The sequence below is a fragment of the Nanorana parkeri genome, unplaced genomic scaffold (assembly GCF_000935625.1).
Source record: "Nanorana parkeri isolate BGI_ZX_2015 unplaced genomic scaffold, ASM93562v1 scaffold721, whole genome shotgun sequence".
Taxonomy (NCBI): domain Eukaryota; kingdom Metazoa; phylum Chordata; class Amphibia; order Anura; family Dicroglossidae; genus Nanorana; species Nanorana parkeri.
Window position 1 is genome coordinate 810,005 of NW_017306989.1, and position 25,376 is coordinate 835,380.

The following is a 25,376-nucleotide window of genomic DNA, read 5'->3' on the forward strand; positions in this document are numbered from 1 at the left end:
CCCCCCGTGACACTGCCACACACACCACCCCCAGCGCCACACAGCCTGTACCTGGAACTTCTTCCACCCTTTCTCCTTCAGCTCCCTGAGGTTCCTGCAGGCCACCCCATATTTATCAGCACTGCTTAGTGTCCTGGCTTTAAATATTTTCATATGTTTCTGGGACTGGGAGGAGACCATGCCGCCCATATCAGACCAATACGATAAACATTTCCTCTCCTTGTTACATTGTAGCCAGTGAAGTATAGATTGGAGCATGCGCATTGTCCTCCCTATAATTTACTGTTGACAGGCTGAGGCGCTATACCCATCACGCATGCGTACTGGCAGGTTGAGTCTTTACGCAGGGCACGCACCCATTGAACGTATCGTGCATTCTGTATACCCAGCACGTTTGCGCAATGCTAAGTTGAGGCTTTACGCATGGCACTCACGCACAAATTGAGCGCTGTGTGCGTGTTGTACACCCAGCGCGCTTGCGTAGTACCTGGTGAGGCTTTACGCAGGGCACGCACACCTATTAAGCGCCGTGTGCGTCCTGAATACCTAGCACGCCTGCGCAGTGACGCCATCAGGTGTTTCCCTCCGGACTACAGCTCCCACAAACCTCGTCGGCTGGCGGTTGTTGTCAAGCGGTGGTTATGGAGATTTGGGGACTGGGGTAGGTCCCCGGTGTCACCCGGCCTGTTGCTGTGTCCTGTGGACTTCTCTGTATAGCTGGGAATAATTCATACACTACAGAGGGCGCTGTGTGTGCTGCTGAGACTGAGGACACCGCATACACCCTGCGGCCAGCATAAGACAGTAAGGTGCCCGGGGCATCGCCTGCGGTGAGTATGCCTGCCATCACTCATCACATTTACTGATTGTAGGACGATCTGTGTTACCATCATTTCTCCTGTTATAATTCTCGAACAATGTGCAGAACCTTCCAGAAATGTCTGTGACATTGCAGAAGACGGTCTGGGATGTATTGGAGGTACTCCCAGTATAGGAGGGATGGAGGTACTCCCAGTATAGGAAGGATCCGGCAGAAACCACAATCATTGCATCCCAGATGCAATATATTATTCACCCCAGCCCCGGGTCCGTACCAACCTACCAATATTGGCCTGGAGGAAGTAACAATGGACTACAAGTGCACTGACATCAGTGATCTGATTCCTTCTCCTGCAGTGGCAGATGAGGCTTGTAGTATTCTCATTCATAGACCCCTGTCAGTGGATCTATGAATGAACATGGGGGCGGAGCACAATTCAGACAACAACAAGACACTCCAGGGGCAGCACCTCATAATTCTGGACGGGGAAGAGCATGGTGGGGGGTGTGGTGCTGTGGTGACCTCAATGTTTTTATTCTTATTTATGAGCCGCCGTCTCGTCCGTTCTGCAGGTCTTCAGGATGCCGCATAAAATTGGATTCTTCGTGGTCAGCTCCTCCGGCCATGAGGACGCCTTTAGTGCCAAAGAGTTGATGATTCACGCGCCGACGGTGAACGGCTGGCGCTCTCCCAGGTACGGTGCGAAGTTCTACATCTCCTATAACTGGGATGCACCGATACTCGTACTAGTTTGGGATTGGTGCCGATACCGAGTATTTGGGCGAGTACTCGCCCTAATGCTCCGATACCTTCCCCGATACCAGAACTTCCGGTCAGAGGGAGATTTCCCCTAGCCGGGAGTGCCATGGGGAAACATTGAGCCGACTTCCCATGCGATCAGGAAGGTGGTCGGCGAGTAATGACCCACCTCCCTGATTGGCCGGGAAGCCGGCTTCCTGGAATATAAGCCTGTATATCCCTATGTATATACCGGCCTGTGTATATATCCTTATGTATATAGCAGCCTGTGTCTATCATTATCAGGACATTTCTCAGTTTTCAGACTTGTGATAATCTGACAATTTCTCACAACACTCCACACATTAATTTTAGATTATTTTTAGGGACAGATGGAGCTTTCTTTTGTTGGTATTTAAAGGAGAATTTTGGGGAGAATGAAATACACTCCTCCCCATAATTAGAGCCGACGTGTGTCACTGAAGCTGTCACACGTCGGCTCTATTGATCGGGAAGTCAGCGATCACATACCGTCGCTCGCTCATTTTCTGATTTTTTTTTTTTTTTTTTTTCTCTCTGCAGAGATCCCCCCTCCCTTCTCCGATCCTTATCGCTCATTGGAGGGACAGACAGGGGAGGGGGTGGAGCAGGCTGTCAATCAGGTAGCGGGGTGGATCCCGGCAGTATTGTCAGGATCTGTCCCGGCTGCCGGGCGGCTCTTCAGGGAGTAGGCTGCTATATGCTGAGTTTAGGATCACAGGAGGACATTAGTATATGTCCTCCTGTGACCTTAAAGAGAAAAGGTGGGACCGTAGTGCTGAGGTTTTTTGGGATCATATAAAGGACCAACTATTGTGGAAAAACACATAAAACACAGCAAATAATAATTCCGGGACGCACGGAAACCCCCAAAAATGACCCCTTTTTGGGAAGTAGACACTCCAATTTTTTGGCAATGAAGACACATGTCAGTACTAAGCGGGTTAAAACACGGAGATTGGTTATGGTGCAGAAGATCATTAATATACCGGCCATGTGCAGAGGGAGGATGGAGGTGAAGGGGTTAATGTACAGGTCATGCTCCGAGAGAGGTGAAGGGGTTAATGTATAGGTTATGGGGGAGGTATGAAGGGGTTAATGTACAGGTCACATATAGAGGGAGGATGGAGATGAATGGGTTAATGCAGTGGCGGAACTACCGCCGGTGCGGGGGCCTGAGGCTATGGGGGGGCCCAGTGGGGTCAGGTCCTGGGCACCCCCACAGCCTCAGTGGGGTCCGGTCCTGCAATATGGGGCAGTGCACGGTCCCAGTGTTAGGGGGTATGGCCGGTACCCATGTGAGGGGTCTGGGGGGCCTCTTACATGGGTATCAACTGTACCGGGGCAGCATGGCAGAGGTGTCAGGGGAGGGGGTGGAGGACACCGGGCCCCAGCAGCAGCAGGTAAGAAGAGTTGGGAGGAGGTACAGGGAAAGGGATCCCGACGACCAGGCCAGCCCACCTGGGACCCTGCAGATCCCACCATAGAGAGTCTCAGGTGGGCTATGCAGGACCTATGGTGTGCTCTGCAGGGTCTCGGGTAATTCCAGCATGCTACTGCCACATTAGAGACAGCCGTCTTGGGAGGGGGGGCCCAAGATAAAATCTTGCACCAGGGCCCTTTGGTTATTAGGTCCGCCACTGGGTTAATGTACAGGTCATAAGCAGAGGGAGGAGGGGTGAAGGGGTTAATGTGCAGGTCATACATGGAGGGGGGAGATGAAGGGGTTAATGTGCAGGATAAGGGAGGTGAAGGGTTAGAATACAAGTCACTGGGGGGGACAGGAAACCTTACCCAGGATCTGCAGCAGCCAATCAGGAACCAATAAATGATTCATATTGTCATAAGTCCCTCCATTGGAAGGGGAGGAGTCTAAGATGTAAACACTACACGGTTTAAATCTGTAACTGCTGTGATTGGTCATCACAGAGTCACATGGTACAGAGCTGGACACGGAGTCTGGACGTGGGGACACCCCTCAGCAGCAGCCTGACAAACACAAAGGAGCATAGCCTGACCATAAGGACAGAATGGTTCCCGTGGACTAGGGACAAGCTCTGACCGGACTGCAATAATTGTTATGACGGCCTTGTTTTCGGTGATTTGGGTTGCAGGTCGTCACTGGTTACCATTCCGGTTGAGTCGGAGGACACTGAATTTGAGTAGCTAGTTTTTTTTAAAACTATTTTTGGATCCGTGTTGATCATTCTGGCTGGTATCCTCCTTTATTATCATAGCGCGGAGAAGACATATTGATGGCGCGGGGTTTGTAGTCCTGTGTTTTGAACGCTCCTTTTCTTTTCTCCTCCAGGTTTTGTCAGTACCCTCAAGAAATTGTCATCCAAATGGTGGAAAGATGCCGAATCCGGAAACTGCAGCTCCTGGCTCACCAGTACATGATATCCTCCAAGATCGAGTTTTACATTTCGGAAAGTCTTCCGGAGTACTTCACTCCATACCAGTCTGAACGATTCCGCAGGCTCGGGTAGGCTGCCTTCAATGTGTGTCGCCTGCTGGCTGAAGAATATCATTTCATTGTTTCACCACTAGAGGGCGCTGTGTATCTGCTTTGTACTCAGACTTAACCAGTTGACATCCGCGGTGTTAAACCCCCTTCCCATCCAGGCCATTTTTCAGTATTCAGCGCTGCGGTACTTTGACTGACATTTATTGCGTCATGCAGCGCTGTACTGAAATGAATTTTATACCCTTTTTTGGGGACAGATAGAGCTTTCTTTTGGTGGTATTTATTCACCACTGGGGGTTTTATTTTTTTACTATATTAAGGAAAAATTACCGAAATTTAAAAAAAAAACCAGCATATCCTCTCCTGTTATAACATCAGCATTATAATAGGAATACATAGAGTTGTTTTTGATAATACAGTCAAAGCTTACTTGAAAAAATCCCTTTTATAGAGTAAGCTACAAAATAAAAGTACTTGTGAACACACACAGATGAGATCACGCCCTTCCCTGACCCCCCTGTGGCACAAGGATTCTGACAGGGGCAGAGTACTCTAGTCCACCTAGCCGAAGCCAGTCGGTCTCCTCTTCTCATGGTCAGCTCAAGCCGACCAACAAGTATTGGATTGGGGGCTCTCCCAAAGGGAAGGAAGCTGATGATCACACATCCTCACCCTAGACTTCAGGGTAGGTCCACAGACTCACACCCTTCATCCTGTGGAGTGTAAAGTACACACATAAAAAAGTGATAGTGCGCAGAATGAATAATAATAAAAAAGTGCAATACATTGGCTAGGCCTTGAGGGCCGGTGTATAAAAAAAATGACCCCTGGTCTTAGCCATAAGGCCTTGCCCAAGAGACGTAGTGCAGAAGGCAGCAAGAGGTGTAGTGGCCTAGTGTTCTTTCATACAACATTGAGCAATATCTAAACTAGTTCTCTGAGAATTCTTTGTCCTATTCCACATGTGTGAAGCAATTAAAAGAGAACTATGGGGTAAGTGTTTTTCCCCATACCTCTCTTAAGGGTAACGGGAGGACATATACTAACGTCTCCCGTGACCCAAAGCTCAGTATGTAGCCAGCTACAGCTCGCGGTATACTGAGACCGCCGCAGCCAGGACGGATCCCGACATTACTGTCGAGATCCACCCAGCTGCGTGAGTGACAGCTGGCTCTGCCTATCTAGAGGTAGAGCCAGCTGTGCCCGCCCCTTCCCCGTCCGTTCCTCCACTCAGCGTTGGTGGATCGGAGAGGGGAGGGGGGGAATCCCTGCGAGGAGCGGTGACTGACAGTCACCGTTCACTGCGGGAGGATGATCGAGAAGTGAGCGAGTGACGGTATGTGTTCGCTCACCTCCCGATCTATTGAGCCGATGTGTCACAGTTTCATTGTCGCAGGTCGGCTAGAACTATGAGGTTGAGTGAAAATCACTCCAACAATCACTCACCTCATAGTTCTCCTTTTAATGTTACAATTTAAGAGACCACTGGAGGGAATAAGCATATAAATGTAACCATTGCTATCTCCATAGTATTAATAGTTAGATTTAAAGTGACCCTAAACTCAGGCTTTAAATCTTAAAAATACATTCAAAAACCTTAACTATTAACAGAAATGTATCTTATTCATGTATCACTCGGCTGTAGATCCTCAAATCCTCTCTGAATTGGTGCTGACACTTTCCTTCCTTCTGGAGGGGGGCTACTTTTTGTTCCCCATGGTCCCTGTGTGTGTTGTAAAGTAGTCACCGCTGCCAAGCTCGCTCCCGTGATGGACTACAATCTCATGTTTTAGTTTACTCATTTATATCACAGAAATCACTGCGCTGGGAATGCGTGCCTAACTACCTGATTGGACCAGCCGCAACAATGTGTATAGGTGAACAAATGTTTATTAACACTTTAGTGTGCAGTTGGTTCACATAGACCGAGCGCAACATATTTGCTTTACATTAGTTTACTCATTTGTATTGAGATTGTAGTCCATCACAGGGGCAAGCTTGGAGAAAAAAAGTGTTGGCTATATACGCGCTATAAGGGCAGGAAAATGGGTTCACTGACCCTTCAGAAATCATGTTAGTATATATTGGGCCACCTTGAATGATATCCTATTATTACAGGGAGCATTTGATATTTTGGTCTGGTCCTACTAACGACGATATCATTTAGCAGACACCTCGGAGTGTAGGGCCTGGATAGCCTCCAAGAGGTACTTGAAGAGTCCTTTCAATCACAGAGTTCGAGCACGTTTATGTGCCGTTATGGCTTTCACATATTGGTGATTTGCGGTGATCTATGAAGGAATTCAGTGTTTCGCTGAGTGTGCTTCGGGGAGACAATTAAGTCAGAAAAAGTGATTTCTAGCAGCAAGTAGTGCCAATTGTTAGTCCATTATCCTGATTCATTCCTCTCATGTTCCCGTCTCTGCTCTATGCCTACATGAACCAGCTGGGAACGTTTAGCCCACTGGCACCGATACGGCTCACTTTATTTAGATGTGATCTCCCGCCGGACTTTTTCCGGCTGATGGTTAATGTCTAGCGATCCTTGCCACGCGTTCCTTTCAGGTGCACACTGGGAATATGAATACATGTTTATTTGTGGAAGCTGGAGGGGAAAAAGGGGGATGAAGTGGCTGGTTGCTCTGAGTGACACAATCTGATATGTCCTTTCTGTCCTGTACTAGAGACATGTCAGCTAGTGGCGGGTTTGAGTACAGTTGAGAGGCAGTTGTCGCTCTATAACAGGAAGTGCTTCAACAGAGGTAGGATCATTTGGTAATATTGAACGTTTTATAGAGGAAGTGTAATCAAGTTGCTGTGTCCAAAAGAAAGGCGGACAGAGGGCAAAGGACTAAACACCAGTATTACCAAAGGTCTCCCTGCAGCTGATCGTTTCTCATTACGGACTTATTGTTCTGCTCTTTATATCTATATGGAGGCGGCCATATTGGTGTAGGCAGGACTTTGCATCTTCATGTACAGCTTTCTCTGCTGCAAGGAGAACAAGGAAAAAAAGAACAGTGAAGCTGGTGTTCTAGCAAAAGATCACACCGGCTTCTCTTGCCAAGGCTGCCTGGCTTCCTGACAAATCAGGAAGCCGGGCGGCGAGTCATGAGGTGCTGTCCGGCTTCCTGATTGGCTACAAAGCCAGTTTCACTTCTTGGTAGGCAGCGTGACTTCCTAACCAATCAGGAAGCAGGGCGGCACTTCATGACCCGGCTTCCTAATTGGCTAGGAAGCCAGCATCACTTTGGTCAGGTAGCCATGCTGCCTAGGAACAAGTGATGCTGGCTTCCTAGCCAATTAGGAAGCCGGGTCATGAAGTGCCGCCCTGCTTCCTGATTGGTTAGGAAGTCACGCTGCCTACCAAGAAGTGAAGCCGACTTCCTAGCCAATCAGGGAGGCGGGTGGTCACGTGCCGCCCGGCTTCCTGATTGGAAAGGAAGGCGGCTCCATGCTCTCTCAACACTGCCAGTCAGAAGGAGGTCTCCCTCTGACTGGAAGTTCCGCTATCAGAGGTAAGTATTGGAGCATTTGGGCGAGTATGAGTACTCGCCCAATCGGCACCGATACTAGTATCAGTGCATCCCTACCAGGAAGTGTTTTGCCATTTGTCAGGAAGAATGCCAAACAAAAGGTACTTTTTTTTTTCAGTGGCTCCAGCTGTTACAGTATCCACAACCTGTGCATCTACTACAGCAACAGTAGTCATTTTCTTTTATGGCAAAGTCAACAAGAGAGATGCTAATATCTTCAAGAACAGCAAGGCTTCAGAAATAAGTGGGAACAAAGCCGAGAACTGCAGCAGGGAGATCTCATTGCTGGTATCCCCCAGAGAAACAGTGGGCCACCGTGTGACTCAGACTGCCCCGTAATTGAAATAACACTTTTGAGAAGGCTGAGATGATGGACAGGAGCCATTTTACCAATGTCATCCTGTTACTTCCTACCTCCAGGCGTGTGACGAGCCCTGCATTGCAATGGTGGCTCTTAGATATTTGTAATTGCTTAGGTCAAGATCATGGACAGTGACAACAGGGAATCTGCTGCAATAAAATGTTTTCTTGTTTCAGGTACGTTGCTCTTTCAGATAATGAGAAGACTGGATACAAGGCGAGAGAACTCAAGTCTGTCTATGTGGATGCCGTGGGGCAATATCTCAAAGTCATCTTCCATAAAAACTACGCAAACAGATATAATCTGTATAACCAGGTAACACTTGAGTCTCTGCCCGCTCACATTCTTCCTTTCATTTCCTTCCTGCACTGGGAAAATACTAACAAAACCTGATCTGATCATCTGACTATTGGTTGCTATGACCAGCAGAGACATTTCTTGTCATACACGAGGCACATTATGTGGTATGATCAGGTGTCATGTGACTTGACTGTTGTCTGGTGTTCCATGTACCCTAATATTGTCAATGTCATTCTGTTTCATCCCTAGGTTGCCCTGATTGCAATAAATATTATTGGTGACCCAGTGGACATTAATGAAGAAAATGTGGTAAATATTCTGTCCATTCATATATCTGGGTGACTGACTGGTAATATCTAGTGGTGTAAAGGAATTACTGTGGAGGGCAGCACCAGCTAGGGACAGCTAATGAAGAAGGACCCGTTGAACTCACATTTGGGATTTAACTGAATGTGACTTTTAATACAACTTCTTGCCTTTGTCAGACCTGACATGAGAGAAACATGAAGGCTGCCATGTCTGACCTCTACTTCGAAAAATGCCTAAGGTGTGCAGTAGGGTTGAGGTCAGGGCACTGTGCAGGTCACTCGTGTTCCTCCACACCAAACCCATCAGTCCATGTTTTTTATAGAGTTGGTTTTGCCCACAAGGGCACAGTCATGCTGGGCCTTCCCCAAACAGTTTTCACAAGGAAATGCACAAGTGTCTAAAATGTCTTTGTATGCTGTAGCATTAACAGCACCCTTCACTGGAAACACCTGAACTCATGTAGAGTTGTATCTACATACTTGTAACCATATAGTGTAACTCAATTGATTGTCCTTTATATAATGCTAGCTACTTGGGGCATTCTTAACTCCATTACTGCAGTGCTGCATTTTGCAGTGATGGAGCTACACTACTCATCATATATGAATTATCAGGCAACACTTTTCAAGTATGCTGCGCTCTATAGGCAGCTAAGCCCTGGCCCGTATTATGGAGATTTAAAAGAGAACTATGGGCAAAACTTTTTTGGCCATAGTTCTCTTTAGGATCACAGGAGGACATTTACCTGTCTGTTCCTCCAGTCAGTGCTGGAGGAACAGACAGGGGAGGGGGGAAATCCCTGCAGAAAGCAGTGAATGACAGTCACCGCTCTCTGCAGGATAAAGATTGTGAACTGAGCGATCGGTGGTGTGATCGCTCAGTTCTCGATTGATCGAGCCGACCTGTGACAGCTTAAGTGTGACTATGGGGAGGAGTGTATTTCACTCTCCCCATAATTCTCCTTTCACATCGGGTTCAGGTATCTGGATCTTCTTGACTCTATATGAGAGTCATTTGCATAAAGTGTTCCCACATACAGAAGGTAGAGATGGCTTTTCATACAAGGCCTTTGCTGCTTGGTAATTCTCACATTGCTGCTGCTTATAACACCATAAGCAAGATCACTCCCGGGTGGAATATTTTTTTTCCCCCATTTAAATCGCGTGTTTGCTGTTACTTCCTCAGGTTAAGGCTTGATCTGGTCTGTCTCAAGTCCAAAATCGTGCATACTCAAGCAGCGCAAATGTGTTTTTTGAATCTGTTAATGACCACCATTTGATGCCTATTGACAGCCTCACATTGTGAGAATGTTTCATACTTTATGAATCATAAGAGTGTTTTTGTTGTTTTGGTTCCGTCTGTTGACCGGCATATCTTATTTGTGTTCTGACCACCAGCCAAGCCGGGAGAAAATTATTGACCATTACCTTGGAAACAGCTTTGAAGACAGTGGCATTGATCCTGCTTATACGGGGTAAGAGAACATTTGCAATGCTATGCCCTACATTTATATAAGAAGAGAAAGTTAAAGTGAATCTAGACTTGGCATCCATATCTTTCAAACCAGGTCAGACGAGTCAGTAGTAATTGAGATCGCACTGACAGCGGATATTTTGCAAGTGCTCTATTTAACCAGGTCCACTGTGTCACCCCTTCCACAGTGCTGTGAGGCTGCATGGTGGCTGCCATATTGGTGGTGGCATAAACTATCACCAGGCAGTGCTTTCTGTCCCTAGACCTGCCCTCTAAGGACAGGCTCTTGTGATGACTGACCCTCAGGGGGCAGGACAGTCTGGGCTCAGAGGAAGTGGCTTGAATTACACTTTAATTCAACCCAGAAGACTGGTAACATCTAGTGGTGTAAAGGATATACTGCGGGGGACAGCTCCAGCTGGGGACAGCTAATGAAGAAGGGCCCATTAAACTCACCAACACGTTTGGGACTTAACTGAATGTGACCTTTAATACATACAACTTCTTGCCTTTTTATATAACATGTCAGCCCAGTCACGAGGGAAACATGAAGTCTGCTATGTCTGACCTCTTTTCTAAAAATGCTACTTGCTTGGCCTTCACACTGGCCTCTTACATCTGAATTACAGGGACTTCTGACTTTTCTCTGGCACTCTTGATTTGTATATGTGATATAGGGCAGTGATTTACAAAGTGTTGATCCAGAAGGGCCACCATAAAATCCAACCTCTAGACTTTTCAGAAGGAGGTCAGCAATGGCAGCCACATACTTATGTCAGGGCAGATTTACTTTAAAATACAGGGAACAGATCAATCAGATATCATCAATGATTTGTGTGTACTGACCCCTTTAAGATCAAGTTTCAGAATGTTGACTTGTATGAGAAGCTTCCTGCACTCAGGTAGAGGACAGAACATCGGCTTATCAGAGGATCTAGGAACGTTGGTTACAACAACAAAATAACACAAACGTACTTCAAACTCCTTTGTAATAAAACCGGCAATGTTTCATTTATTGTTTAAAGGTTGTTGCTTGGCAGTTTGATTCTCTTTGTGGAAATAGCAGATAACCATCAATCAATGTTCTTTATTGGTTTGCAATTCATCATTCACTGGGCCAGCTGCCAAACACATATAGGCTGTTGTCAGTTTCATCTAAACATACTTTTCGGAGCAGATCTGGACCGGAAAATGGTGTGAACCTGCCTGCAGTTCTATTGCATTCCAGACAAAATGAGACATGCAGTATTTTTCTGGTCTGGAACAGACTGCGCTGGTGTGAACAGAGGCCAGAAATAGCATAGGAATACATTAGGATGCATTTTGGGTCCGGAAACGGTCTGGGCTGAAGATGATGTGGTGTGAATGGGCCCTAAATCTCCAATAAAAGGACCACGTCTTTTTCAAAACAGTCCAAAACACACTATACAAAAACTTACAGGTATACAGTATTTCTAAAGCCAAAACTCGTACCAAACACCAGCTTCTGGTCTTTGGTCCGGCGCAGAGCAGCCGGCAATTTTGTGTTTCGCCTGGAGTGCTGCACCGCAGCCAACCAGGAGATGGCTCTATTGATTGGTGATCTCTTAAAGGGCTAAACGTCCTGCACTCCATGCCTTTAGTATTTTCCTATTACCCAGTACCTCCCGTGTCCTCCATGCCAAACACCACTGTCTTTCATGTGCTCTCCTGCTGCCCATGTCTGCTGGTGTGCCTGATGTCTCCAAGTGTGCCCTGTGCAACCCCATCGCTCTGAATATGCCCTGTGCAGCCCCATGTCTCCGAGTGCGGCCTGTGCACCCCACGTCTCGGAGTGTGCCCCGGGTCTCTAAGTCCACATTGGTGACTCCTGTGTCTTCACACAGCCTCCAGTACACCGCGCAGTTGTCTAGCCTGCTACGCTTTACTGCCAGTACCCTCTGCTGCCTCTCGGGTATCCTCTTGCAATCGCTAGGACTTTCCTTCTCTTCGTGGATAGGGACACCTGCCCATAACAGTGACAGCAGCTAAAAGTTAGGAGCAAACTAAAATTTTGAGTTGTCAACTGATGTCTTTGAAGGGATCTCCTCTCACTTCCTGTTGTGTCTACAGCTCAGGAGAAGTAAAGGGAAATCTCCTCATTGGGGCACAGATGCCAAAAAAATTTCTGTTGGTGTTTTGACCAGTCCAAAACGTTTTGACTTTAGAAATACTTCAATTGGAACGTTGAATAAGTGTATAGATCACACACCTGGATTACATGTGCGCACTCTAGACTAGTTTTGTTCTGCACCCTCTCATCTCCTGAGCCTCCCGACTGGACAATGAGCCCGTCAATCACAATCAAAGGACTGTCAAGGAGACTTGGGAAACTTCCACTACACAGGATATCCCCCCTTCAGTCTATCATGAATGCAGCTGCCAGACTAATTCACCTTACCAACCGCTCAGTGTCTGCATCCCCCCTCTGCCAACCCCTCCACTGGCTTCCACTCGCCCAGAGGATAAAATTCAAAATATTAACAGTCACCTATAAAGCCATCCACAACTCTGCCCCCGGATATATCTCAGACCTTGTCTCAAAGTATCACCCTAACCGTCCCCTCCGCTCATCCATTGACCTGCTTTCCAGCTCCCTTGTCCACTCCTCCCATACTCGCCTCCAGGACTTCTCTAGAGTCTCTCCCATCCTCTGGAACTCTTTACCCCAACCTGTCCGTCTATCTGCTACCTTGACTGCCTCTAGGCATTCCCTAAAGACTCATCTCTTCAGGGAAGCCTATCCCACCTCAACCTAACCACTGAACCTTCACATTCTCACATAATTCATTCCCACAGCTACCACAGCTACTTCATGTATCATTTCCCCCTCCTCTTTTAGATTGTAAGCCCTCAGGGGCAGGGCCCTCCTTACCATCTTGTCTTGAATTGTATTTTAACTGTAATGTCTTCCTTATATTGTAAAGCGCTGCGCAAACTGTTGGCGCTATATAAATACTATGTAATAATATTAATATAGTGGAAGAAAGCTCGAATTTTACAGAAAAAGTTTAAGATTTACATACAAATTCAGTTATTTGTATTTCTGGATCTTCTAAACATTTTGACATGCAGTTTTTACTGAGCTGCACTTCTACTTCTGTATTTTATTCCATCATATCTTTAGATTGAATTGACATTTAATTACCCAGTTTTACAAACCGGTCTGACAATTGTATGATTTTGATGGTTGGTTTGCAGGAAGCCAGATGCAATTTCTCCCTTGGATGACCTGGCCTTTGATATGTACCAAGATCCAGAAGTAGCTCAAATAATCCGCAAGCTGGATGAGAAGAAACAGGAGGCCGTCCGCCACGAACGCTACGATTATGCCAAGAAACTGAAACAAGCGATTGCTGACCTGCAGAAGGTAGAAGATTAACCCAGTTTGATCGTGGTCCTCTTTGTGATGCAATGTTAAAGGGGTCTTTCACATTTTATAGCTGGTGGTACAGCAACGAGGAATTTGCGCCAGTTGTAGCTCTTAATATGCAGCGTTTTATCCTCATCCCACTGTTTGATATATTTGCTCAGCTGACTCAAATTCCTACAATGAAATATAAAGGATCAGTGTTCTGTCTGCTCCAGTTATGATAAACCCCCCCCCCCCCCCCCTATTTTTTTTTACACAAAAAAACCCCCCCCTCATAGTTTATTATACACGGTGCTTTAGCAAACAAAATGTCATTTACTTAGGGCTTCTGTCTACTTTTAGTGAAGGAATAATGCAATAAATAAATGATCAAATAAGTACCAAAATGGATACGTTTTACCTTTTGGTCTTTAGGTGGGTGAACGGCTGGGCCGATATGAAGTGGAAAAGCGCTGTGCCGTGGAGAAGGAAGATTACGATTTAGCCAAACAGAAAAAGCAGCAGATGGAAGAGTATCGTCAAAAAGTTTATCAACAGTTGGAGCTCCATGATCTACTGGACATCGCTTCGGTATGCATTAGCTGGGAATGGCGTATGTATGTTCTGTGGTTATATATTGCAGGCTTGCGTGTGCAGACTGTTTTATTTATGACATAACAGTTACAGTTTAGCAGTTTTCAGGGTTGTAGCAAACGGCTGACCAATCAGGGTGCACGTTCCCTAAGAGCCAATGGAAAACTGACCTTTAAAAGTAGACATGTCCTGGTAAAAGGGCTCCTTGTATGACAGCAGAAGTTACATGGCATATGTTTACTTGAGGGGTAAGTTTATCCAAAACCTTCATGATGTCACTCTCCTTCTCTCCTCCCATGGATTCTTCATAGTGATGAAGATATTAGAAACTGGTTATTCCACCTCTCTGTGTACACCCTTAAAATTTGGGAGGGGTTCACCTTTTAAGCCAGCTTGTTTTTTGCCCATTTGGTGCATTCAAGAGTCAAGAGTGTAAGGAGCTCTGGTCATTGGCTTAGAAGCCAGTGAACAAAGCCGACTATACACTCTTTATAAAACTATAAGCCCAGAGAAATCACTCCTCCATTCAGATCCTCCTCAGTCTAATACTTTTAAGCCGTAAGAAAGGGGGGGCTCTTGGAACCCCTGAAACGTGCTGGTTTTTAAGAGCGTTAGGACTAATAAAATGAATCTGGATGTCAAAACAGCTTGGCACGCTCTCAGCTTCAACACACGGCAGTCTTCAGTTTCCATTTTAATTCATTTTCATTGCAAGCAGCTCGGTGGACCATCGGCAATCTCTTCTTGGCATAGAGCTCAATGAAAGCTACATTGTAAGGAACAATTGCTATGTCAGCAGAGCCTACACACTTATTACAACAATAAAATGTAGATTTCTAGACCAGATTGTTATCACGATGAAACAGGAATCTCCTCTCTCTGTAAATCTGTGTTTGACTTGTACAGCGTAGGTGCTATTTAATCTCTCCGATTCACACTGAAAGCCACCATTGTCCCGTCCAACCCCAAAGATTGCGGTTTTCTTGTATGTGTTAACAAGAGGCTTCCTCATGTAACAGGACATTCCGAGGGAATTATCACCCTCCTCCCACATCGCTATCGCATTTCTCATAATGTAGGAAAGTGATTTCTCTAACTTCTAATAGCTTTTTACTGACAGCGGAGGAATGATAAGCATATAAGATCTCTAGTTACACAGCTAGAGGCAAAGACCTTACATTCAATACACGATGATTATAGGATTAAGAAGTCGTCTTCTGCATGGGGATATAGGGTAGTCTGCTGTAGTATGGAATATTTTACTGACTCTAGATTGGCAGAGCCCGCTGTCAATCGGCCAATGGGGTGGATCTTGACAGTATTGTCGGTATCCGTCCCAGCTGCAGCGCTCTCAGTATATAGCGGGCAATAGCTCGCTATATACTGAGTTTTGGATTACGGGAGGAGGTTAGTATATGCCCTCCTGTTACCCTAAAGAGAACTATGGGGGAAAAAAGGTTCTCTTTTAAGTTAGCCTGGTGAACGGTAATGCTGTTGTCTAGATCTCACTAGCTAACTGCAAGTGGTACATGTGATCTTGCAAAGTGTTATCTATACTGCACATTTCTGCACAAGTTAATATTTAGTGCACTTAACTTTACTTTAGCATTATAGCCATTTTTCTTTGTTAACATTTACAAGTTCTGATCCCTTTTTACTTTTTTCTTTGGAGTTGCCTGTTAAATGCTTTCACTTCCTGTTATCTGTTGGTTCTGTGTCTTCTAAAGATACACCGAGCTCCTGAGTCCTCCTTGGAGTCTCTGGAGCATCCCTCAAGCCCTCAACAGCAACAGACATTGGCGGTCTCTCCACCACCTGAGAAGGAAAAGACTTTGGAAAAGAAGACTAAGAAGGAGCGGCAGATAGTGCAGGAGAAGACCCCTAAAGTCTCCTCACCCAAACCGGTTCCCCAGATGCGTTCTCCTTCCCCTCCTCCAGCTCCGACCCCAGCTGTCACTGTACCCAATATAAATGTAGGTTGCATTATATTTTAATACAGTTTTTTGTTTTGTTTTAAAACGTGAAGAATTACCTGTAATCTGAACCTGAGAACCTGCTCTGTGTTTATTCGAAGATCGATGCGTTGCCTTATGATGAGCGACCACTTCCAGCCCAAAGGAACCAGAAGGAGGATGCATTTGCTTACCTGGAGCCAGAGATGAATGACGATTTTGCAGCAGACACCCCAAGAAGCAGAATCACTGGAGAGCCGGAACCACTTACAGAGAAAGCTTTGAGAGAGGCCGGATTTGCCATTGACGTGTTTGGCGAGGCTTTGGTAAGCATTGGCAAGTCCCATGGTAATAAAGGTTTTACATGAATCAAGCTGGTTTAGGACAAGGTTAAGTCATTATTTCTGGTATTTATAGGGTGCCAAAATCCATGAATCATTTCACATCAGTTCCTTTCCAGTGAAGGCCTACCCTAGCCTATTCTGTAGGACTGAAACAAAATCCTTCACTCAAAACAAGACGTTTGTTTTATTTCCTGCAAATGCTCAGGGCATAGAGGTTAAATGTAAGATCTTTGTGATCAGTCCGGATCAGTTACTCCAGTACCATGTACATTTCTGCCTTGACCAGTGGCGCCACAAGGGAGGTGCAGGGGGTTCGGCCCGCACCCGGGTGACACCATTGGAGGAGTGTCACCAAAATGACTGACAGTCAGACGGGTGAACGTCCCCTCCTCTCTCTGCCGACGTCCATCATCAAGATGGCCGCCGGCAGGCATCGATTAGACGGGCGTGCATGCATGCGCGATGATGTCATCACGCATGGTGACGTCACACGCATGTGCAATGGCGTCCCGGCGGGTTGTCACCCGCTCTGGGTGGCACCAGGCCTTGGGACGCCCCTGGCCTTGACCAGGTGTTTACAGCACATGAGAATTTCAGTCATGGAAGACTCTACTAACAACAATGAATGTCGCAGGAAAGCTCTTGTACTTCATCTCAGATTTGATGCCTTTTTGAGTTTTGTATTGCAGTACTGACAAGTCCCCAGCACACACATTTTTCACAATCGCTCCCACACCTTGGTAGAGACATTCTTTTATCAGCAAGGTCCACGTCCCCACCACATATTATTTCCTTACCATTGTCCACAACAGTAAATACTCAATGCACCCCTGTGCTGCCTCTTCACTAATGTATGTCTGTTGTAGGTTTTCTGGCAGCCATCATGCTATATTCTCTGGCAGCTCTCTCACCAACCCCTTGAATAGACTATGTTCTTTAGCAGCTCTCCGGTCTTCCAGTCTTTTTGTATATACATTTTTGTCCAGCCATTTCACTATAAACATAAATGTATACAATTTTACGCAATATTTTACATAATTTAAAAAAAAACCATAATCCTCAACAGTCCTAGCTTTAGAAATAAACTACAAATGACTACTATGATGGTATCTTGTCCTCTTTAGAATTTTCAGAGCTCTCCCTTCTAGTTCTCTGAACTGTTTCGGAGGTTGCCAGGTGGTGGGCACATTTGCCCATACTTGTTGGGCCTGCCCGGTTGTTGGTCTGCGACCTTTTACATAATTCGCTCCGTAATGAAGTCTCCCATCCGGAGAGACCCTTATGTTGTGCTCCTGAACAGAAAGCCATGTGGCTACTCTTCAACCCCATTTAAACTGTTACAACATATTTTTACTACTGCTAAGCGGGAGATTGCACGTTCCTGGAGGACCCCCACCCTTCCTCTTTGGCTCTTTTTTTACAACATGTCTTATACTCTGTTTTTTTGAGAAAATGACAGCTTGTCAAGAAGACAAAATGGATAAATACAACACTATATGGACACTATGGATAGATCGTTTCTTTCCCCTCCCTTTCGTAGGGACGCTCTCAACCTTTTGATTATGCATGTTCCGATGCACCCCTGTCCCTTTCCAGTTGCCCATCTTGTTCTTCCCTGCGTCTACCATCCCCTAGTGTTGTTGGCTGTCCTGTTGTTGGTATTTAGCTTTGTCTGCCGCAATAGCCAACTGTTTGGCCTTCCATTTGGAATTACACCAGTGTATTAGTACTTCTGAATATTCTGTCATTTCCAAACCTGTTTAGTGATTTTGAATTTCTGTCTAGTAAGTATCCCACTTGTGCTTTTCTCTCACATGCCCTAGGTGGGTGTGTACTTTTCTTGTATTATCTCTTACTATGTTGACTGTCAATGAGATATGTCTTCTTAATAACTTTTGTTAATTGTTGTAAAAATCCAATAAAAATTATTGCATAAAAAATTGATGCTTAAAGGAGAACTATGGGGTTAGGGCTTTTCCCCATAGTTCTCCTTAGGATAACGGGAGGACACAAACTAGCGTCCTCCCGTCACCCTAAGCTCAGTATACCGCGAGCTACAGCTTCCCAGTATACGGAGGCGCCACAGCTGAAGCGGATCCCGACAATTATGTCTGGATCCGCCCAGTTGCGTGAGTGACAGATGGCTCTTCCTATCTAGAGGCAGAGCCAGCTGTACCAGTCTCCTCCCTCGTCTGTTCCGCCAGTCAGCGCTGGAGGATCGGGGAGGGGGTAATCCAGCCCCTCCCCTGTCACGGCAGAGAGCCGTGACAGGATCGAGAGGTGAGCGAACGCCGGTATGTGTTCGCTCACCTCCCGATCTACTGAGCCGACCTGTGACAGTCTCATTGTCACAGGTCGGCTAGAACTATGAGGTGAGTGAAAAGCACTCACCTCATAGTTCTCCTTTTTAAGGACACAAATTCTATTGTCTTCTTCCATCTGAACCACCTTTATTTTCTGTGTGCTCTTTATGGTTCCCCTATTCCTTGTCCACCATCATTTACCACTCTGCCTCTTTTCCAGCCAGCCATTATGATCTTGCCTTTACCCCAAACCATAGTTAACCCCACTTTACCTATAATGGCCCATGATCAGATCACATGTTCAGTGTGACATATACAGTGTCCAAGATCAGATCCTACTCTCTATCTCCAATCTATGATCATCTACTGCTTGCCTTCTGTCTCTCACTGTTTCTGGCACTTGACCAGCTCATGCTTTGGCGCCTCTTTCTTTTTTCAAAGGACATGGGGCAAGCTTTGGCAGTGGGGGGACCTCCGCTGCATAGACCGGTACTTATAATGTGTGAGTGATGTTCCATTGTGGGCCCAGGTATGCATGGTGATGCACCTTTTAGGTGGGTGAGTCCATGAAGCCCTGGGCTCACAGGAAGTGAGTGGAATGACTTTGGGTGCTCTTTACCCTGGAAAAGTATCAGTGGCAGAGCTTAGTTTTATGCAGGGGACAGCACTGGAAACAAGGCCAGTATTGCAGTGAGAACTGAATTTTATACTTTACAAAATGTTCGGTTATTTAAAAAAAAAAAAAAACAGAGTTTGGCTTTAGGCTACATAGCTCTGGTATTGGAAACTTTGGGAAATGGTTTTGCTTAGACTGGAGTTCTTCTTCCTAAATCTAGGAGTCACCTGAGTTTTTTTTGAAGCAGTCGGGAGAAATTAGTAGTTAGTGAGAGCTGTAAAACGCACCCACAAAGATTTATGCCAACGGTAATCATTTTCATGCCATAACCACTTGGTTCTTGGCAGGGCACGAACTCTGTCTGTAAAACAGAACAGATGTTGGAGCATTTGATGTAACCCTCCTTAATGCCTATATTTCAGTCCTTCCCCCACCAAATACAGCAAAGAAATAAATTTCACTTAAATTGTCGTACTGAAATTTCAGCAGCTCTCAAGTCAGAACACGGCCGGCGCTTTTTAACGGGTCAGTGCATTCGTCAGTTTCATTATTATTATAATACAGGATTTATATAGTGCCAGCAGTTTGCGCAGCGCTTTACAATATAAGGAAAACATTACAATTCAAGACAAGATGGTAAGGAGGACACTTGGAGGAGGACACATTATAGGTGGACACTTGAATAGTAAGTCTTTTACTGGTTTCTGCCACATAGTCTCTCTCTACTTCAGCATTCTACCTATTCCAAAATAAATAAAAATACAGGGACTGTGAGCCCTCATGATATTGGCCTTGGTGTGGCCAGAGATGGGAACAAATGTGCAGAATCCTCACCTCTGAATGCTATGAGAGCTGTATAAGAAGTTGGTGAGACGCTCAGTCCACCAGAGTGCATACATACGTGCAGCTTTGATTGGCTGACATTTTAATAATATCCTATAGCTAGGTGCGGGAGAAATGAGGTTCACCTGTCTCCATCCAGAAGTAGGGGAAAGAGTCTGCAAAGGTAAAGGCTTTCTAACTTGGCCTTGTGTCCTTCTAGCTTTCCTGTTGCTGAAAACAACTTGCCAGCAGCGGGATCACTAAGTGCGTTCCTATGGCTGCACTTCCTGGACTGCAAAACCAGTGTGTTGTCGCATAGTTTCTGCTCCCTTGTTGGCAAGCAAGATTCTGCAGTGTTCTGGCCAGCAGTGGAGTAACACCTTTTTGGAGCAGATGGATGGATTCTTTAGCAGATCTGTTGCTGGTAAGATGTCCCCACTACAGGAGCTGCATTTCCTAATCTACACGGAGACACTGAGTACTCCAGCTGAGCTAGAACAGGTTATACATCAATAACATGCTGGTATCAAAAGGACATTACTCCCGCATTGAAGGGGTGTCCTCATTTTTCGGAATGTGGACAGCTCCTTTAAAGGAAGACTATAATGATTTTGGGTAGGGATGCACCAATATCAATACTAGTATAGGTGCCTATACTGAGTATTTGGGCCAGTACTCGTACTCGCCCAAATGCTCCAATACTTACCCCCGATACCAGAATTTCCGGTCAGGGGGAGATTTCCTCTGAACGGCAGTGCCACAAGGGAACATGGACCCGGCTTCCTGGCCAATCAGGAGGCCGTACGGCAGGTAAGGACTCCCCGCCCGGCTTCCTGATTGGCTAGGAAGCGGGCTTCACTTGTTGCTAGGCAGCCTGGCTTCCTAATTAATCAGGAAGCCGGGCGGAACGTAATGACGCGCCTCCATGCTAGCGGAAGTACCGGTATCGGTACTTGGTATCAGCGAGTACCAAAAGATAAATATTGCTACTTATACTCGATACCAAAAAAACTGTATCTGAGCGTCCCAATTTTTGGTTCTAGTTATTTTCTTAAGTGTACACATTTTTAAACTGTAGTTTTTGTTTTTCAATATATGTATCCATGATCTTTGTTTCACTAATAATAATTTGATACATGACAAAGTATTCCCAGAGCACCGTTGGTTATCCAAGAAGATGTCAGAGCAGTAGCAGCCTGCCCTGAGGCAATACTTTGACTGCAACTTCAGACTAAGCTGTCACTGCTGTGAGTCATTTACTTCAATTCAGCTTGAGAAAGAAAAAATAATAAATATTAATATATAATACATAATTTCAAAGTATTTTTCAATTTTTTTTTTTTTTTAACATCTGTGTTTGTTACTTCCTAGGTTGCAGGAGCCTACTCAAAGACGTGGTCATACAGAGAAGACGCCTTACTGGCCGTGTACAAAAAGCTTTCGGACATATCAAGCACCATCTCGAAGGATGACTTGAAAAACATATTGAGAGCTGCCATATTTCTTGTCCGCAGAGCCATCAAAGACAAAGTGACTTGTGTGAGTAATTGGGCAATATTCATAATTGCACTGGTTTTTGTAATCCCCAAAAAAGGGGTAGTCGGCCTTTGGTTTCTCTGCTGCTGTTTTTGATTGAGAACTGGCTAAAAGTGCTGAAATTGCCCAAAAACTGCCATGTGTGTGGCCAGCATGGGTGTCCGCTAGGGATGCACAGATACTTTTCGAGTACCAGTGCAGATATTTGGCATTTTCATGAGAACTACCAGGGTTGCAACGGTTGCAGCTGGGACCTGGCTCTGGCACTCCACCTCTGTCCTGAAATCATTAGTCTGTATGGTTTTAGAAAAACTGTCACATGACCATAAACAATAATGTATCAGTACTTGGGCAAGTACCAGTACTCGTACTCGCAAAACTGGTATCTGTGCATCCCTATATTTATAAAAACAAAATTGTACATTAAAACATGAAGTACAAATGCCGGGAGCTCCGGGTGCTCCTTACAAATGACAGCTGCCTTCTAATTTTTGAGTCCAGTCTTGGAGCTCAAAAGTATCGGTACTTGTACCGAGTACTGTACTTGGTATCTGTGCAACCCTAGTGTCCGCATTCCCTATCTGTCTGGCTGGCACTACATGATGGTATTTGTATTTTTCACAAGACAGGATGCCTAATCCGGATTCCTTTTACTTTTGTTTATACATTTTGGTTTCTGACCTCCAGAACCCGATGCCTGGTAGTATTTGGCGTGGAAGACTTGGTGCTGCAGTAAATCTCCAAGACCTGGGAATCTGCAAGCAGTATGTAATCTTCAATGGGGCCAGGTCAGGGAGATAAAACATATCAGGAGAAACTGTTAAAATGTAATATGTACAGTCTCGAGGAAAGGGGGACATTATTGAAAGCTCCAGGAATTTTACATTTTGCACTGCCGGTGTTCTATCACAGATTGTGACTGCATTAGAATGCGTGTCCCGTCACTGGTCACTGGTCACAGATTCTAACATAGTCATGCCCATTTTTTTCCGGGGTAAAAATGTGTGACCGGCAAAAGGTGTGGAATTCAAAGCTTTTGCCGCTGTTCCCGGGCACATCGGCATCACAGATGGTATGTGCAGGAGAACCGATCTGCCCTGGAACAGCTGCTCGGTCCCAAAATCTCACTTCTATCCGACTTTGCGAGTGGTCACATATTTTTACCTTGGAAAAAAATGTGTGTGACTACGTTGGAATGTTTGACCACGTGACCGGTCAAACATTCCCCCGCCGAAAAAATTACATTAGAATGTGTGATCAAGTCACTGGTCACACATTCTAACGCAGTCACAATCTGTGATAGAACACCGGGGTTAATTGCTCATTTTGTCTAGAAGGTGCAAATAAAGCGGATATACTTGCCTGATCCTTGGTTCCGCTAGCCTGGTCCCTACAGCCTCTTCTTCCCTGGGCTCTGGCGGTCTAAGGACCGCTGATGTCATCATGTCTAATGCAGGTCCACTGCCCTGCATTACACTTGAGGATGCAGAATGACAATCCACAGCCAGAGCAGAGGGGGAGATAGAGGAGCTGTGACCACTGCGGGACCGAGCATCAGATGAGTTTATCTTTTGCACTTGAGCCTCCTCGAGAAAATGAGCACTTAACCCTTGCAGTGCTGGTGTGGGCCCACTGCAAGGGTAAGTTTTTCAAATTCCCGACTTTCTTCTTTAAAGGTTTCAATCATGCCCCTCTTTTCCTCAAGGCTGTACAGGCTTCCTGGCCACAGCTGTCTACAACCACCCACAACTCCAGCCACAGACCTTATAGGATGTGGTAATGAGAGGCCTTAGGGCACTAATCTAAATTGAGGCTGGCTGTCCAGAAGGATGCCTACTAGGAGGCACCAGGCTCTCTTCTTTCCTGGTATCCATCCTCCTAGTGGCTGTGAATATTCCAAATGGGGTCCCCCAGTAGTCATTGACAGAAAAGTGTCACCTTCACTGTCTTAACAGTAAATGAAGGGAAATCTTCCCCACAGGGACACCTGAAAGAGGCGCCAACCCTTCCCTGCTCTATCCAAAGGAAAAGTTTTGGCTGGAAGTTAAGCAGTGAAGTTGGATAGGCTGCTCGGGTTTAATAACTCCAACTTCAGCAGCCATTTTGTTTCACTGTCCATTACTCTTCCATGAAGAGCTCATTTTGTTGGCACCGTTAGGTATAGTAGCAGTACGCAGTTTTGAAACTATAAATTCATGTTTGCTGCATTGGGTTCAATGTGTAGCTAAGAACAACCTAAACCATCCATGGAAACACATTAACAAAATACAATACTGATGACAAACAGAACAAGCGTAGGATAATATTCCAGTATGAGAGACTTGGTTAAACCATGACATGCTCTTCCAGCGCCTCAGGGAAACCATGACATGCTCTTCCAGCGCCTCAGGGAAACCATGACATGCTCTTCCAGCGCTTCAAGGAAACAATGACATGCTCTTCCAGCGCCTCAGGGAAACCATGACATGCTCTTCCAGCGCCTCAGGGAAACCATGACATGCTCTTCCAGCGCCTCAGGGAAACCATGACATGCTCTTCCAGCGCCTCAGGGAAACCATGACATGCTCTTCCAGCGCCTCAGGAAAACCATGACATGCTCTTCCAGCACCTCAGGGAAACCATGACATGCTCTTCCAGCGCCTCAGGGAAACCATGACATGCTCTTCAAGCGCCTCAGGGAAACCATGACATGTGCTTCCAGGTAAACCATGGCATGCTCTTCCAGCGCTTCAAGATCAGACGGGGTTAATTATGTGAGATCTTTGAAAATCTGGCAAAAAATAAATTCACCTCATGGAAAAAAAAGAAAAGATTGAACGGTTAGCAGTAAATACTAGCGGTAATATCAGTATATCCCTTTGGTTATTTGAAGCCAGGGTTAGACAAAACCTCGGTTATATTTTCCAGGCCCGCGCTGCCAGCGAGACTTTAATGAGTCGGAGTGACTAATTAAAATAATAAATTCTGACTCTGGACATTGTTTTCTCGTTCTGCTGCCATAGCGAAGGTATTAGAAGCGCTGCTTGACTGGATCCACGGGCCTCGTGCCTCCTCTGGGGCTCCCAGCCTTGTCATAGCCACTGTTCTGAACAAAAGGGTCTAAGACTCCGGGCCCTTGTAATTTTCTCCATCATTTTGGCTTTAAATTCTGCGCTCAGGACCGTGACAATGGTTATATGGAGGGTGAGTAATGTACAAGCTAGCGGAAAGTAAACCACCCTTCTAGGGAGCCAACTTTGGTTGTGTGCGGATGATATCTTAATTGGTAACATCTGCTGCTGGGATGTGATGCTTCAGTGTTTGATAGACGCAGAAGAGATGAGCAAAGCTGTGATTAATGTGTCGTGGTATGGAGGGCGAAAGCTGAAGTTGAAGTTATAGCTGCTTCGATTTTGTATCCCCTCGTTCCTCCTCACCTCCTCATCAACATGCTAATTACATTTTTACATTGAACTTTTCTGTTTTCATTGCATACATTATTTAAGTTCCAGTAATGTCATCACTGGGTCTCTGTGCCTCCCCTGTGCAATGCAGGCAGCTCATGGCTGATGGGAGGAGTCAGTAGACCTCTCGAGAGAGAGGGCTGGATCTTCTGAGGAGTTATGCAAATATCAAAATTAGGGATGCACCAATTCCGAGTATTTGGGCAAGTTTTCGTATTTGCTCAAATGCTCCCGAAGCTTATCCCAATACAGGAACTTCAGGTGTCGGGAAACTGGGCAGCGAGTCCGGCTTCCTGATTGGCTGGGAAGCCTGCTCTATGCTTCCTCGTCACCAGGGAGTATGAAGCTGGCTT

General features: G+C 45.8%; 2 protein-coding genes across 2 annotated transcripts in view; one reads left to right on the plus strand and one right to left on the minus strand.

Moving 5' to 3' along the window:
- Positions 1-268, minus strand: part of DFFB (DNA fragmentation factor subunit beta) — an 18,917-nt gene extending 18,649 nt beyond the window's left edge. Inside the window, exon 1 of the mRNA XM_018564081.1 lies at positions 52-268. Coding sequence (XP_018419583.1) covers positions 52-264 — 213 coding nt within the window. The 5' untranslated portion in view covers positions 265-268. The remainder of the gene's footprint in view (positions 1-51) is intronic.
- A 533-nt stretch (positions 269-801) lies between these two features.
- The window catches only part of CEP104 (centrosomal protein 104), a gene marked incomplete at its 3' end in the record, with an annotated part of 52,796 nt that continues 28,221 nt past the window's right edge, over positions 802-25,376 (plus strand). Inside the window, exons 1-12 of the mRNA XM_018564080.1 lie at positions 802-830; positions 1,393-1,514; positions 3,909-4,082; positions 8,138-8,276; positions 8,511-8,570; positions 9,968-10,044; positions 10,789-10,791; positions 13,263-13,431; positions 13,849-14,004; positions 15,735-15,980; positions 16,082-16,285; positions 21,416-21,583. Coding sequence (XP_018419582.1) covers positions 1,402-1,514; positions 3,909-4,082; positions 8,138-8,276; positions 8,511-8,570; positions 9,968-10,044; positions 10,789-10,791; positions 13,263-13,431; positions 13,849-14,004; positions 15,735-15,980; positions 16,082-16,285; positions 21,416-21,583 — 1,509 coding nt within the window. The remainder of the gene's footprint in view (positions 831-1,392; positions 1,515-3,908; positions 4,083-8,137; positions 8,277-8,510; positions 8,571-9,967; positions 10,045-10,788; positions 10,792-13,262; positions 13,432-13,848; positions 14,005-15,734; positions 15,981-16,081; positions 16,286-21,415; positions 21,584-25,376) is intronic.